General features: G+C 38.4%; 1 protein-coding gene across 1 annotated transcript in view; it reads right to left on the bottom strand.

Annotated features, from left to right (window-relative positions):
• Positions 1–286: 286 nt before the first annotated feature.
• The window catches only part of LOC147397027 (RIBOSOMAL RNA PROCESSING 5), a 50141-nt gene continuing 32777 nt past the window's right edge, over positions 287–17650 (bottom strand). The window contains 10 exon segments of the mRNA XM_086452417.1: positions 287–926; positions 1027–1110; positions 1205–1435; positions 1516–1671; positions 1772–1868; positions 2258–2434; positions 2537–2946; positions 3161–3259; positions 6217–6400; positions 6474–6619. Of these exon segments, the coding sequence (XP_086308543.1) occupies positions 819–926; positions 1027–1110; positions 1205–1435; positions 1516–1671; positions 1772–1868; positions 2258–2434; positions 2537–2946; positions 3161–3259; positions 6217–6400; positions 6474–6619 (1692 nt within the window). The 3' untranslated portion in view covers positions 287–818.

Genomic DNA, 17650 nt, shown 5'->3' with positions numbered 1-17650 from the left:
ATCCGGTCTTCCCCTCAACATCAAGATGTTACTCCAATCTTCCCCTCAACATCAATTAAGTAATCATTACCTAAGCATTAATATATACTTTTGGAAAAGATGTCTCCGAGACAAGACGGACAACAACAAAGCATTTCCTCTGATGCGAACAGGTGATCTGGGATTCGAAAATTTCCTGTTGGAATAATATTTTCGACATATAGTTCGTAACTCAAACCAATGGACCCCAAACAATGGCATGGAAAATTCATATAGGCCAAAATTAACTGAAAAAGATACGAGAAAATTCACTCGAATGAAGTTTCCTCCCTCTATTAATCTCTCCTTCGTATTAGTTTGGTATTTCATTTAAGTTACAAAAATAGGCAATTCCTTTCATGAAACAATTTCCTGGAAACTAGCCAGCAATATGTTCTAATGCATCTTTTATACTAACACACTCGTCACCTTCTAATTCACTCACAATTGAAATCAAAACATCTCACAGAATTAAATCAATCTAATCCGTGTTCGTATATGTTACAATGTCAGGATCATTCTGATTTTTGCTCCTGATTCCTTGTCAATAAAGTATAAGAATCTGCGTCGCCCCTCTACCATAATCGTGGAGCTGGAAAATTGCAAATTACAGCATCATTGTTGTTGTACTCAAAACCACCTCTTAAAATGCAGTTGTGCAGAAAGAAAATCAACAGCCCAAACAACTGAGATCCTTCAGGAGATAAAAGGGTGTACCAACTCCATCAGATTCTAATTTGTTTCTTTAATTAGTACATAGCTCTTAATTTTGCTTCTCAAGATGGGAGTACGCTTCATCATCAAGTGAGTGAACTCTCGACATACTCCATTGCCTTCTTTTTGACATATTCAACTCGTTCTTCCTTGCCGCCAGATTTCTCAAACTCGAGATATTTCTTGAACAAAAACTGCATATCAAAAGTTCAGAGATATATTATGTAAAGCCGGACAAAGGGTAAAAACACGGGCTAAAAAAAAAAAATTGGTATGGAAATCCTGCAGTAGCACCTTCATTTTCTTGGGGGGGAGACTTAAACTTGTTGCCCTCTCAAATAATGCACAAATCACTTCCACGTCTCCAAGTCGAATCTCCTATTAATTTTGTGACAAAACTGTAAGGATTTATTTCTCTAAAGGTGAAGCAGGACAATTTTACATTGTCTAAAATATGCAAACTACAGCTTACTTGATCAAGATAGATGCTCCACAAGTCAGTCCTCTTTGGATATTCTCGCAATATTTCTTCAAACATGGATCGCCCTCTATCGGATACACCAGATTTGAACTCAAGGATGGCAGTCTGCGAGATGAATTTTATATGTTTATTGCGGCGAAGGCTTAGAAGGGCACGCTTCACAATAGATTGAGTTTCATCTTTCCCTTGATTCAAGACGCTCTGAATCCGCCTTAACCAAACCTATAAATTTATCAACACCAAGGTATTAGGAGTTTGATAACTTAGAAGGGAAAAGAAAGGGAGATAATCAGGCTTTATACCTTGCAAGAGTGCTTGAACTTCTTGGTGATTTGGTCAAGAAGCTCATCTGCCAGCTTATGCTGTTTGGTCCTTTCATATACTCCTAACAATGCTAGATACACCTTTTTGGGGTCACAATACTGCAACGCCCTTTTGAAGACAGCCGCGACAGCCTCCTGAAAGATAAAAATTTAGAGAACTTGCAGCCACTATCACTGTGCAAGTGAAAAAGGAAAAGAAAAATGGGAAAGTCACAAAGAAGCTCGTCATTTTCACCTCTCGAGGATTTCCATATTCATTTTCCAAATTAAAATAAGCCACCCAAACATTCAACTTTTCAGCTTCTTCTCGGATATTTATTGTCCTCAAAGCCCTTTAAAACAGAAAAACATCAAGAGTTAAGTCATCAAGAAACAGGAGAATCTAATGCACAATTGAAACTAACAACTGCAAAAGCAAACTTCTTGGAAATTTTAAATTCAAAAGAAATTTGTCACCACAGCATTGATGTCTTTGACATTTTAAAAATAGGGATTATGAAAAAAAGAAATCAATTGATTCATCAGAAAAATATAATATTAAATGGAATCAAAGAATAAAATCCTAGACTTCGATAGTGATGATTTTTAATTATTTTTCTTTTTAAAGGTGCAAATATATTTTCATAAAAAGACACGAAAAAACTAGTTTTCAAAGCCTTCACAAAAAGGATCAAACTAATAGAGAGGCGGCCCTGTTACGCAACAAATGAAAGAAATATACCGTTCAGCAATCGACCGGGCCTTCTCGATGTCAGCCAGAGAGAGCATGAAAGCCATATACTTTATCCAAACAAAGCTACTATTAGGTGAGCTTCTGACCAGTTTCTCAAATTCATCGGCTGTCCTTGGAATGTCCTTCTCTAGAAGTCTTTGCTCAGCAGCCCTAATTTCTAATTCCCTGTGCAAAGAGTTTCAGGATCAGATAAAAACTAGAAATCCAGACAATACATTAGCAGTCTAACAAAAACAGGAAAGTAAAAAATATAAGAAACGAACTAACTTCTCTTCCTTGGCTTTTTTCTTGGCCCGCCTCTTGTTCTTTTCAATATCAGTGTTACCCTCATTCACAAGCTCATGGGTCCTAGTTTCTATATTATCCAAGTCAGAGCCCTCTATATCATCAAGTGTAACCTCCAGAGGAAGAATAGAAGCCCTTGATTCTGCTTGTGCAAGAACTGGGTATTCTTCTTGTGCAAGGAGTGGGTATTCTCCATTTGCACATTCATCGCCAGTATCTGGGGTACCAGGTAGGCTGCTGCTTTGTAACATTGCAATCTGAGAATGATCAATGGCACCATTGCTATTAATGGCTTCACTGTTCTTTTGGTTCAACAGGGCATGAACACTGGTATTATCCCTCATGTATGAATTCTTCAATCCAAGTGATATTCTGTGTCTTTCCTCATCCACCTAATGACAGGTTAAATACAACAGAAGAAATCAAGGTCAGTCATTTTTGTTCCAGGGCCAAGTGAGATATGATGTTTAAGATGGACTAGGGAAGCAAGGTTACGATCAATAATTGAATTGGCACTGAAAAATAACCGAATCTTGTAAATAAATGGTTTGGATGATGAAATAAATAATAAAAAAGACCCTTTCCATTATTAAGAAGTGTATTTACCTTCAGAATCTTTGCCACAACTCTCTCACCCGATTTATATTTACTCTCAATGTTCTCGATATGGTCATCACTGAGCTCCGAAACATGGCATAAACCAACCTAAGACAATGGAAACATCAAAACATCAGCACAGAAAATACATTATTATAAATTGATAGTATTAGTTATGAATGATTTACGTCTTATTTTATTTGCTTAGTCGTTACTTTTATAAGGGTAGATGAGTCATTTTGGTTTATTCACATAAAATGATCAGCATTGTAATTACATTTTCATAAATAATAAATATGAGTAAGAAGGGGAGGCCAAACTCAAGGAGCCAGAATATCCCCTTCTCCCTGCTTGTTCTCTCTTTTCTTCTTCCTCAAACATTAAGTTCCAACTTTGAAACAAACCGAATGCTGTCTCATGGCAGTAATATTTGATTGTTTTAAGGTTTCTTCCATATTTTCTTTTTTTCTTTCACTATTTCTCACCCCTTTACATCAATACCCAACTATTTCCTAGGGATTTGATATTTCTTTCCTCTTGATTTACGGGATTTTAATCCCATATCGTGTTCTCTATGCCAAAATGATGTTTCTTTTTGTCACACTTATTTTCCTTAAGAGTGTGAGTCATGTTAGTTGAGTAAACATCATCATACATCCTTCCATCTAGGGTGGTTTGAAGATGTGATACTCCTTTTTCTTTGATACATTATGATATTTGGGGACTCACCCTTGGTTCCAACTATAGCTGATTGTTCATATTTTGTTATTTCCAATTGATGATTGCACTTATATGACATGATTATATTTGTTGAAAAACCGATTTGAATTTTATTCTATTTTTATTTAATTGCATGCTAATATTAAAAATCAGATTGATATGGAGTATTTTTAGGTTTGATAATGGTAGAGAATATACATCAATTCCCTTTTGAAAATAATTATCAAAGAACGGAATCATGCATGAAACATCTTGTGCACCTACTCCTCAACAGAATGGTATTTGTGAACGAAAGAACAAACCTCTAGTTGAAGTAGCCCATTCATTAATGTCAAATACACATGTTCCTAAACTACTTGTGTGGGGATGTTTTCCACATTGCCTGCTTCTTGCTTAATTGCATGCCTTCCACAATATTAAATGATACAATCCCATTTTCTCCATTTTTCCCAAAAGTTTCCCTGTTTTCCATTCCTCATAAAGTATTGGTTGAATACATTTCATGAATAATTTGGAGATTGCAAAAGACAAATTTGATCCCCATGCAATAAAATGTACTTTTCTTGGTTATTTTTTTGACACAAAAAGATTATCCATGTCATCATCAATCTCTTCAAAATATTTTGTATGTGTTGATGTTACATTCTTTGAGTCTATTGCTTTCTAATGAAGCCAAGTCTATTGCACCACTGTTGGGGGTAACATGGTAACTAGGCAATGGGGGAGCTCAAATTTTATGTTGACGATCCTAAGAAATGTCATTGTGACAATCAGGCTCCAACACACAACCAACAATTCAGTCTTACACAAGAAGAGCGGGCACATAGAGATTGACAACCATTTCATCAAGGAGAAAGTGATAGCCAAAGATATTTCCAAACCATTTGTTGCATCTGCATGTCGACTAGAAGATATGTTCACTAAAGCACTTAATCATAATCAGTAGGAGAAGATTTACTACACACTGGACATAAGTGACATATATGCTCCAATGGAAGGAGTGTTGATAGGATTAGTTATATGCACTCTACATACATTTTCTATTAGTTTAAGCACTACCTTAGGGCAGATGAGTCATATTGGTTTTATTCACTTAAAAAAGGCAGTAATTACTCTAATGTGAGTGTGTGTGAGTGTGAGTGTGTGTGTGTGTGTGTGTGTGTGTGTGTGTGTGTGATATGTTACTTATCAGATAGAAGTGGTATACATAGATGTCCTTTGTACATCGCAGAAGATCTCTAAATTTTTGTGACATACTTTGTGTTAATCTACCGTAAAAGAAATACAAGGATGGATTACAAAAAGGCAAAGGGTTGGGACAAACCAAATGATTAGACAAAGCTAGGTCTAAAGGTTCAACAAATCAAACAGATCACACTCATAACCAACTTATCTAGTTCAAACATCCAAACAAATGCAAGAAATCAGGTGGCCACACTCATCCGTATGGTTGAGTTTCAGCAAAGTGTTGTTAAATGCAATCACATATGCTATTTTCAATAAGTAAATCGCATGTGTCATCATATCATATGCAATTTACAGTTTCTTGATCATTATGCCATCGCATACAAAAGTACGTGATGGCATATTACTCCAATGGATAAAGATTTGACTATTGGAGCATTAAGTTCAACTTTTTTTAATATATGTTCTCCTACAAATACCCTATTTCCACCCTCTATTATTGTATTATTCTAAGTTATTTCTTTTAATCTTTCACTCGCATATACTCTCTTCAAGTCAAGAGTTTTACTATCATTTTTTTCAAAATATTGAGTTCATGCATTATAACATAAAACAGGATATCTAGTGATTATACTATTAAAGTGGAGTCCACTTTAATTCTCTAGAACTAGAACTAGAACTTGATAATTAAAGTAGAGTCACCTTTGTATCATGAATAGTCTATGCATTATTGACAATTAGGCTTCTTGAGTTCGTTATTCTTCTTACTAAATGACTAAATGTAATCAATTATATTCAATTTGGAAAATGAATGCTATCCAAATATATTGTTCAACTTTTGTTATTATTTTCTTATATTTTCTGATTTCTTAAACATTTTTTACCTTTTTTATTATTTTTCTTTATGTTTTTGAAATAAAAATTTATTTTGTGCCATATGTGATTTCGCATATGCGCACAGCATATGCTAGTCACATATGCTATTAGATAACATTGATTTCAGCCTAGGATACATCTAGCGGGAATGGCCCATAAATTATTGGGTCATCTGAATGGTGCACATATCCTGATATCCTGTTACACATGGTAAATTGGTAACTGCTGTATAATTGAAGACTTTTGATCTATGCATTACAGGATGAATCTGCAAAAATACTTACCATATTTGTGTGATCAATCGTGATAAACAAACCATATGTCTCAACCCGCTTAATCATTCCAGATATAAAATCTCCAGCATGTAGACCACTAAAGTCTCCGATGTCAGATTTTGATGCTCTGTACGTTGTCTCTGTCCTTAAGGTAAGTTCAACTCTCTTGGACAAAGGCTCCACAGACAACACCCTGCAGCCAATTTCCCTTCAGACATGGCATATAAGAAGAGTTTATTAAAACTTTTAATGGTTAAAATACTCACTTTCCATATACAGGTTTTCCAACAGGGAATTCTTTCTCGGGGCTTTCAATAAAACCGTCAACCAAGTTAGACAAGAGAACTTTCGCATCCACCTTCCGGGATAGCATAATAAAGCATCCTTTTGATATAACATTCTTAACATAGCCCTACAAGATATCAAAGATCCAACCCAGTCCAATTCATCAAGCTATTGCTCAACAACTATCACAAGTAGTTAGTCTACAATTGCAGAATATTTTATCCCAATTTAACAACTATCAAACCATCCATAAGAGAATATGTATAATAACCTACTTAAATTAAGTAATTCCTACAAAGGATTAGGAAGGTAAAAAATCATGGTCATAAGACAAACAAATTTCTCTATAGTTCTATAGCCAGCTTATCAGATGAGCCAATGGCCAATGAATAGAAAAAGTAAAATGTAAATTTTTTTAATGATGCTTGATTATGACAATATGAGGTGAAAGGAATACCCACCTAAATGAATCTATATAAATAAACGTAACCAGTGCACACCATAAAATAGAAGGAAAAAGGACATAAAAGACCCTCATATAAAAATGCAAACCACCAATATATAGAACTGCAAAACTACTACACAATAAGGAAATACAAAAAATATACAACAATCAACACAAGTATGCAAAGAAACAAAGATCAAATCACATAGGTAACCACATTAAGAACCTGTTAGCACAGTATTAAATTATGACATAATTCTGCAAAGTATACAGAAATATGTAAAATTTTCCGTAGGACCCCAAAAAAAAAAAAGTATTACTAGAATATTACTACTGAATGCAAATCAAGTCAACAATCAAGTGTTCCAACAAAAAAATTGTCTTTATTAGGATTTCACTTAATTGGGTCAAGATTTATCCTATGAGATTAGTTTAAATTAATTTTTTTTTTTAGTTTTGAGTTGCTAAGGCTTTATTTTTATGTTTTTGGGCTTATTTTCACGTTTTATTAGCCCGTGGTCTTAGTATAATATTTAGGGGCAGTTTAATAACTATAGTTTATCTTTTATTTAAGTTTATTAGAATTTGAAAAATTAGGAGAGAGAAAGTTATAAAAATTAGATTATTTTATTTGGTATTTTAATTTTATAATGACTCTTGGTTGATTTTCCTTATTTATAAATTGTACTAGGGTTTATTGAGAAGAATGAATGGAATAAACAAAATTACAGAAATCTCTGTTTGTCTTTTGAATGTTAATGCATTCAATGTGGTTGATGCCATGAAAATCATTTTGGTGATTCCAAGGTAAATATCATTTTTTTCTTTAATCTTCTTCTTATCCTATATCTTTTTTTCATTTGTGAGAGATCAAGAAACCATCAAGAACCCTCTAATCCTTTCAAGAACCTAACCGATAAACTTTGTTTTCTTAATTTTTTCAAGAAATTTTGAATTCTTGAATTCTTGAATCTTGATTTTTGAAACCTACAAACCTCAATCTTTTCTCCATTCTCTTAACCTTAATCATTACCTTATAAACCTTAACATTTAATCATTTCGTTACCCTACAAACCTTAACCTTTAACCATTTTCTCTACACCATAATAATTGCAAAAAACAAAGCATTTTACCTCTTGGGTTTACCCTATCATAACCTAATATCCTAAGCCAAATTTCCTCCTCTTCCCTCACAGTCCTACATCACTATCTGGTTGGTTGGAGCTGACATCCACTTTGGATCTTAATTCCATTCAAGAATTACCCCTGGCCATTGACAAAATAATGATGGATCGAGTTGTTCTATAATATTCTCAGATTAATGAGCACATTTGAATTGAGTAGAGAGTAGAGCTTACAGGATGCTCGCAAATTAATGTCCTATTACTGAAACAGGCACTCAAGGCCTTGGAGTAGAAGACGAGCATAGGCCTTCCAGATCAATTGGATGGATGGTCAATAGGAATTTAGATTTTGCAGTTAAAGTGGTTGTACAGTGTCTTTTTGAGGATTCTCTCCCATTTGAGTCATTCAATGGGAAGGTGAACTTGTAATGGTCAATGGTATTTTTCTTTGTTGGTGGGGGGGGGGAGGGATTAAAGTGCATTTTTTAAAACCTAAAACCAACAAACAAAAAAACACTGCCGAGATAAAGTAAGCATCCCCCACACAAAAAAAAAAAATCAGTAGATTATGGATCAGCAAACCCAGAAAATAAATGCATCAAAATCTAAAACAGTTTGGGTTGCACATGAATGAAGATAAATAGGGAAAAGAAAAACATTAGAAAAAAAGGGCTTTCGATATTGTAAAGGGTAAAAATTGTAGGCGCATCGGGACCCTACACGTGTCCAGATATGGGTAGAGTAATTATGTTAGGCAGGTTATTCTTACTCTGCTCAGAGTGGTACCTAAGTATGCCCAGCCCAGACGAAGGGTAGGGTAGAGTAGAGTACCCACCCTGTTCTGTTTAAAGAGTAGAATAGGGTAGGGTTACGTAGCTTACTCTGAATCCTCCATATCCCCTTATTCGAAGGATATCCTAGAAATCTTGAAGGATGATAACGCGGATTGCATAGACTCCTTCAAGATTAGGTAACCCTTTCAAAGAATAAGGGATCCTCATGGGAAGATCCCTAAAGATCAGGGATCATAAAGAATCTTCTATCCTAGGAAGATCTCTGGGGAACATAATAAATAGAGGAGGCCCAAGGGAAAGAGGTCAGCCATTTTTGGGAGAGTTTGAGTTTATTTCCCTTTCCTAAGAACTTATTTGAGCATCGAAAAGTTTTGGTAGGTACCACACCGGTGTCACCATTGGATTGGAGGAGCAGGAAACATACAACAGAGCGTCGAAATTGAGTTGTCATAGGTAATTAGAAAATTACCTTACATCTTTGGCATCGTCTGTGGGAAATACACGTTCTAGAAAAAGCTTCGTCTTCGTTTTTATTTTCATGAAAAGAGTAAGATAAACATAATGGTGAGACCTGCTCATTCCGATAACAACCAACGCCAAGCCCTTCCTACCGCTCCTAACGTTGAAGACCAGTTGGAGGCTCAGGTAGAGGAGTTGAGGTAGTGGCGGGAGGAAATGCAGCTGAAGGTGGATGCTCTAGCTAAAGAAAATTTGGTGCTCACCCAACGGCTGGAAGCTCAACAGAAGCCTACTGCTTGTGAAAATCAACATCAAACTACAGAAGGAGATGATAACGTCCCCTTGGGCAGCAGTGGTTCAAGGCCTACCCTTGAGCAAGATGATGCAGACGACGTAGGTGCGACATCTGCTCAAACAGGGGCTCCAGCAGTTCAAACTGGAGTCCCAACACCATTAACCAGAGAGAATGTAAGGGACTTGATCAGAAGAGAAGAGGTCATCAAAAGCGACGAGATCGGCTTGGCTGTTGTGCCTGCCATAAGGGGCATATAGGGGTTTCCATTTATGACAAAGATCCTAGTTGCCAAAGTACCAAAGAAGTTCGTCATACTCAGGTTCAAACCGTTCACTGGAATGAAAGATCCAGTAGAACACTTGCATCACTTTAGACAACTCTGAACCTTGCAAGAGAACGAAGCCTCGATGTGTAGGCTCTTTCCGGCAAGCTTGCAATGAAACGCTTTAACATGGTTCAACAAGCTTCCTCATGGGACCATAGCTTCTTTCGAGGAGCTCTGCTCAGCAGTAATCAAGTAGTACATCAGAGACATTGATACTCTACTCGGTATGAGAATGAACCCAACAGAAAGCCTTTGAAACTTTACCAAGATGTTTCGAGAGGAGGCTATGACAATAAAGAGATGCGATGAGAAGACAGCAATGGTGGCGTATCGAAACACCCTACTTCCAGAATCTGATCTATACAAATCCATGTTAAAGAAGAGACCTTCAACGTCGGCCAAGCTAGTAGAGAAGGCAGAAAATACATCAAAGTGGAGGACAATCCAAGGAGGGCAGCTAACAAGAACAAGGTTGTCCATACAGTAGTAAAAATTGATAAGCAGCAACAACAGAAGAAGATGACACATGAGCACCTGAGCAAAAAGGTAGAGTGCAGGAGGAAGTGCACGTACTTCTCGATCCTCCCAGTGAGATCCTGCCACTAATCTAAAATGAATCGTATTTTGAGTGGCCGATGACAATTATTGCGAATTTCACAATGTTGGAGCTCACAAGACGAACAGGTGCCAAGCACTTAGAGGTTTCCTTCAAAGTTTGGCTAACCAAAGCCTCCTAGAGATTTCACGGGAAAAGCGAAATCGGAAAGAAGGCCAGAGAGGCTGAACAAGGAAGAGCAGCAACGAGAGAGAAGGCGATCAAGCTGGAAGGGCAACTGTCATCCACGTTGTCTGATGAGTGGGTTTTATACCTACGAATTAACCACTTTTAAATATAATATTTTATTAATTTTAGAGTCTTTTAGTTGTTTTTATTTAAGTTTAGTTTGTTTTGTACTTTTTATGTGATTCTATGTTTTTATTTGGCTTTTATGCTTATTTTGTAATTTAGGAACAGTATGAAACATTGGGATATTTGTCAACATTTAGGAGAAAATTATATCTCCAAATTGGTTCACTGTCAGAAGAAGGAAGCAAAGCATACAAGCTAAAAATTCTTCAAGTCGTAACTTAATAGAAAACATGGTCGCAACGGGAATTCAAGAATTACACAACAGAAATATAAAAATACAAGCCGCAGCATGACATGTTTTGAGGACATGGCCTGCTTACGTTTCCAGCATTACACATTAATTTTTTAGGCCGAACTAGAGATAGATTTTGGGACTCTTAAACCCTAATGACTCCATACCTATAAATAAGAAAAATTAAGCCTTCTTGGAGGGAGAGAAGTTCTGGATTTTTTTTTTTTTTGAGGCACAAGATTGAGAAGGAGGACGAGAGCTGGAGATTCGACTTTTGAGTTTTATTTTCCTGAACTTTATCTCTTCTCTTGTTCTTTGTAATCTCTAAGAATGGCTGAATACTTTTGTGATTTTGTTTTCTTTTCAATGATGAACTAATTTTTATTCTAGGATTATAATGGAACTCATTAATGATGCTTGATTAATTTTCTGTCTTTCTTTTATGATTATTTCTACATGTGATTGTTTATTCTATCCGATGTTTAATGCGATTTAATTAACTGACCATTGATTGAATTGAATTGATGAACCTTAATAATATCGACATAGTTGTTTTGTGTTCATGACCTAGATAGAATAACATACGCTAATTTGAGATAGACATATACTCACGTTGCGTGTGCATCCCTTATGAGAGCTTTTTCTTAATGAATTCTTCTTGATTTAATTCTCATAGACATATAGGGAGTTAGTTTAGAAGGGTATTTTTTCATGACTATCAATTTAGTGCTCTTAGGTGAATCATAGTGGATTAATTTATCATAGAGGAAAGGAGAATTTAATCAAGTGGATTGTTTGGGGGGAATTATAAACCTAGGTTTCATCACTCATTGAATTTAATCTTCAAATTTATTATCTGTGTTAATTTTCTTGTTTATTTTTAATTCCTATTTTTATTTTTTTGGGATAAAATTAGAGAGATAAATTGGTAATTAGCAATGGATTGATATTTAGTCTCCGTGGGAACGATACTTTCTCATCACTTTATTACTTGTTTCGATACGGATATTTGCGTACGTAAATTTAGACAACATTGTCCTAAGGCAAGACAAGAAGAAAAAAAGGAAGAGTAGCTTGGAAAGGAGGGTGAAAGCATGCAGAGCAGAACATATGGAGCATGTCTACTCTACTCGGAGTGGATTAACAAAAAGGGATCTGAAGGTGGGTTGACAGTGGCCTTCTATGAAAAGGATTTGGAAGGAGTGGTCTACCCACACTATGATGCACTAGTAATCTCTCCAGGTTGGGACTTTCACCTTGAAGAGAATATTGGTCGATAGTGGGAACTTGGTGGACATCTTGTACTCATCCGTCTTCAAGAAGATGGATCTGGCCAAGAGTGTGCTCAACCCTGCCAGGGCACCTTTGGTTGGATTCAACGAAACATCAAAACATCCTTGGGGGGAGAGTCCTGCTAGTTCAAGCAGGACCAATAACATAAATGGTGAGATTCACAGTGGTGGACGCCCTATCCCCTTACAATGCCATCCTGGGAGGTGGTGGACTCATGAAATGAGGGCGGTACCCTCGACATTTTATCAAGTCTTAAGATTCCCAACCCCCCTCAAGGGATGTGGGATATTCATGGTGACCAGGCACATGCTCAGGCATGCACGATAAGAGAGGAAGATTTGATTCACCTCGGAGACACCCAATAGCAATTATAATGGGGATTGGTTAAGGAAAGTGGCCCCCCTAGCTTGGAGGACTTCCAGATGACAGATCTTGGAAATGGAAAGCAGATAGGGATCGGATCCAAACAAGGATTACAGGAGAAGGAAGAAGACTAGCAACACAGCTCAAAGGGGCAGTCAACGAGGAGGTCAATAAATTGATAAAGGCAGGATTCATCAAAGAGGTACAATTCCCTGACTAGATAGCTAATAATGTGGCAGTTTTGAAAAAGAATGGGAAGGTTAGGGTCTGCGTAGACTTCACAATCTAAACAAGGCTTGACCAAATGATAGCTTCCCAATGCCACACATCGATCAGTTAGTGGATGCCACTGCATGGCACAAGAGGCTGTCCTTCAAGAACGGCTACTCAGGCTACAACCAGATCCAACTTAGTGAAGAAGACCAGGAGAAAACAACGTTTATCACTGAATAGAGCTTGTACTACTACAAGTTATGCCATTCAGACTGAAAAATGCAAGTGCAACCTACCAGAAGCTCGTAACAGAATTGTTCAGGGACTGCTCAAAAAAATAGTGGAGGTTTACATCAATGATCTTCTGGTGAAAAGTAGGATAAAGTAGGATAAAGAGGATCACTTAGCAAACCTGGAGGAAGTGTTTGCTCAAGTAAGGTAGATTGGTATGCATCTCAACCCAGAAAAGTGTGCTTTTGTTGTGACTTCTGGAAAGTTCCTAGGATTCTTAGTGATGAAGAGGGGGATAGAAGCTAATCTTGAGCAAATTAGAGTACTAGTAGAAATGCCATATCCAAAAACCAAAAAATAGGTACAAAAATTTGCAAGAAGGGCAGCAGCGCTAAATAGATTCATTTCAAGGTGCAGACCACGATACCTACTACTCAGAAAAACTACCAAGTTTGAATGAACAAAAAAGTGCAAGCAAGTCTTTTGCCACCTGAAGGAGTATCTGGGAAAACCTCTTATCCTCTCAAGATCAGAGGAATGGGAGGAGCTTGGCCTATACTTAGCAGCATCGGAGTGCGCAATCAGCTCAATATTGGTAAGAACAGAGGCATCAAAAGAACAGCTTGTGTACTTTCTGAGCAAGAACCTGACCAACACAGAAACGAGATATTCTAAACTGGAGAAGCTTGGTTTGGCCTTGGTTTACTCAGCTCTGAGACTGAGGCCATTTTTTCAAGCACATAAGATTCAAGTGATTATCAAGTACCCCCTAAAAAGTGTGTTGGGCAAAGCAGAAGGATTTGGTAGAATGGCCAAATGGGTAGTGCAGCTAGCAGAGTTCGGAGTTGAATACATGCCAAGGATTTCAGTAAAAGGCCAAGTAATAGTAGATTTTCCGGTAGAGAAAGATGCAGAGGTTACAATGGAAGAGTTGCCAAAAGGAGACAATTTCGAACTGGGGGAACTAGAACTTGGCTGGAAGTTGTTCGTGGATGGATCATCAAATTCCGAAAGTAGGAGCGGTGTTGATTACCCTAGAAAATACAAGGATTGAAAAAATGGTGAGACTAGGGTATCAGGCCTCGAATAACAAAGACGAGTATGAAGCAATGTTGATCGGCATTGCAATGCTAATTGAACTAGGGGTGTAGCAAGCCACCGCCTATAGTGATTCCCAGCTTTTCGTCAATCATGTGAATGGGAGATTCGAGGCAAGAGACGAAAGAATGCAACTATATTTAAATAAGGTCAGAGATCAACTGAGCAAAGTAGAACAGATCAAAGTAATACATAATCCTCGAACAAACAATAGGCATACAGACGCTCTGGCATATGTAGCCTCGATGCTGACAACTACTGAGAAGATAGAACTTTCACTCGATTTTCAAGAAAAGCCAGCTATCGAAGAGCGAGACGAAACTACATTAGTAATGTCGAAAAGGGATCCAAGTTGGATGGATCTGCTAGTCGTTTTCTTGAAGACAGGGTAGTTGTCGAACGTAGCACAAGAAGCTATGCAAGTCAAAGTAAAAGCCATGAAGTACACAATGCTCAGATACCAGCTCTACAGGAAATCATATTGGGGGCCACTACTTAAGTGCTTGAGCTCTAAAGAAGTAGAGCAGGTTCTAAAAGAAATTCACGAAGGAAACTGTAGGAACCACTCGAGAAGGAGAGCCCACACACAAGGTACTTTCCCAAGGGTACTTTTGACCTTACATTCAGAAAGATGCCCTCAAATATGTGAAAAAATGTGATAAATGTCAGAGACATGCTCGGCTAATTCATCAACTAGTTGTGCAGTTGAATTTGATACTAAGCCCTTGGCCATTTGCTCAATGAGGGATGGACCTAGTGGGACGAGCTCCAAAAAACTTGATCATCCTCCTAGTGGCAACAGATCACTTCACAAGCTAAAGCAACTCCTTTAGCTCAGATTAGACAACAAGAAGTAAAGAAGTTCATCTGGGAGCATATCGTATGTAGACTTGGGGTACCTCACACAATCGTATCCGACAATGGGAAACAGTTTTCAGGGAGACAGACCAAGGCGTTCTTAGAGCATGGGATCAAACAGACCTTCACCACTTCGTAGTACCCTCAAGGGAACGGGCAAGCAAAGGTAACAAATAAGGTTCTAATCGACATACTAAAAAAGAGACTTAATGAAGCCAAAGGGAAATGGACTTCTGCTCTACACGAGGTAATGTGGCCTTCTACTTCTAATAGGCAATCAACTAGATCAGAATCATTCTCAACGAATCCATAAGTGATCCAATTTTTTTCATTTATAGCATACGGGATAGAAGTAGTCATCCCTACAGAAGATGGCTTCCCCACAACCATGACGCACTTGATCTCGACAGGGCAGAATAACCGGCAACTGGTTATGGAGCTACTGGATGAGAAAAGAAAAGATACAGGAATAAGGTCGAAAACCTATCACAAAAGATTAGAGAAGTATTACAGCAAAAGGGTATGGGAAAGAAAATTCCAAGTGGGAGATCTAGTACTTAGAAGAGAGTTGAACCCCCTTGTGGGTCAGGGTCCTTGTGACCTAACTCTATCCTAAATGGCAGAACACAAAATTAGAACATCTTATAGGTCAGGCTCTTCGTGACTTAGCTTAGCCTTGAGAAGCAAAGCACAGAATTATGTTTTTCTTGGGCTCACCTAAAGATAATCATCCCAATGTCTGCTTTGTCCACAGTGAGCATAACAGACACTGGGGGGAGTGAAAGATTCTCTAAGTATTGGTTTTGCCTACTAAGAGCAAAACAAATACTAGGCGGAGATGAAAGGACATAGACTACTGTGCAGATTGTTGTGTAAAAGAAAAGATCAAATTTTCATTCCTGAAAAGAGATTACAAAAAAGGCACAAGTATGAGCATAGAAAGTACATAGAAATAATAAAAAAAATTATTCTTCGTTTTGCTGGACAGAAGGGGAAGGCAGAGTAGAATCATGAGGGAGCTGAGTTGAATTTGGTTAAGCAGAAGAACCAGCCTAGACAAGAACTTGGCTAAAGGGCAGAACGGGCGGATCGGTCACCAGAACAGACGAGGTTGATCCATCAACAGCAGAAGGGGACTCATGGCCCACCTCAACCACTTCAATACCACCAGTAGGTTGGTCAACTGGTCCAATAGAAGCAAAAGGCAGGAGAATCCCAGAGGTGTAGGCATTCCACTTAGCCGCTTGGATAGGGTCACTAAAAGGTGTAAGTATTGCTTCCTCCACCTCTGAAGATGACACCACATCATTTTGTTCCTTAGCACCACGGAAGCCTTCCTGGTAGCCAGTCGTCTTAGCATCATCCCGGATCAAGGTATACTCCGCCCTCAGCTTGGACAGGAGTTTCATGATATGCTTGGTGTCCTCAGTGATCTGCTCACTCTGGGCCTGCTCAACAGCACGGCTAACCTTCTCCTCCTGCTCCGTTTGAAGAGCAGCATGTCAACCAAAAAGGGCTGTGAGGTCCTCTTGGCAATCCTTCAGCTCAGCATCCCTTCGGAGAATGCGCTCCTTCAACTCAAGGTTTTTAGGCTCTACCCCCCCCCCCCCCCCCCATATACTTGGCCTCTAGGTGGGAGTGTTTAGTCGTTAAGACTTCCAAGCGATCCAAAAGTTGCTTGTTGACGTCTTGAAGCTCGGTAGCTTGAAACTCAGCGGCCTAAGTAGTAAAGAGAAGCACCCCCACCTTCTCATATAATCGAGCAGCAGAGGCCTGCTTGATCAAAGCTTGTTGCAACTTGAGGATTGTTGCAGCTCCAGGGACAAGGGCCTGCACAACTAAAGTGATGTGAAAACCACTATAAGAAGAATGGAATTGAAAGAGAATTTCTTTGATGAGAAGATACTTGGTAAAGTCCATGGTTAGGCTTGGCAAGGAGCACCTCAGGGCAAACCTGCTCCATCGACTACATATCCTTGGGAAGGATCACGCTGGAGAGCAGGGAGGCAATGGCCTGAGGATCTCAGAGGATAGTTGCGTCGTTGGCTATCATCCCTGACTCAAGAGGGAAGCGGGGACGAAAAGCCCATTCAAGTTGCCCCCATGTCGGCCGGACCAACGATAGTCCAAGTGCTTCAATGGAGTCTTGAAGTCACAAATGATAAGTCTAATGGGGAGACATGTCGCCTCGTCATGGAGAGCTAAAAACCCTTCAGGGTTGCCCCTCCTTTTATTTTTTTTCTTTGGTTGGGTAGCAAAAACGCCAGCCTGCTCAGTAGGTTGAGTTGCCACTTTATCTTCAACCGAGCCAAGAAAAAGGATAGGCTCAGTTGGGATAGTTTTCTCCCTAATTGCGGGAGTGCCCTCAAGATGAGTATAGGAAGTGTCCTGTTCTGGGGGTAAAACCTCAACGGAGCGAGGACGCTTCTTCATGCTATGCACAAACACCCCAAAGGTGGGCTGAGTTGGAGGAGTGTTGGTAATGGCGAAATCTTATAGATTAATGTTCATGGTGACA

This window comes from Akebia trifoliata, chromosome 8 (assembly GCF_017979445.1).
Source record: "Akebia trifoliata isolate Shusen 1 chromosome 8, ASM1797944v1, whole genome shotgun sequence".
Classification (NCBI taxonomy): Eukaryota; Viridiplantae; Streptophyta; class Magnoliopsida; order Ranunculales; family Lardizabalaceae; genus Akebia; species Akebia trifoliata.
Note: the sequence above shows the minus strand (reverse complement) of the source record. Positions and strands in the feature narration are given on the sequence as shown.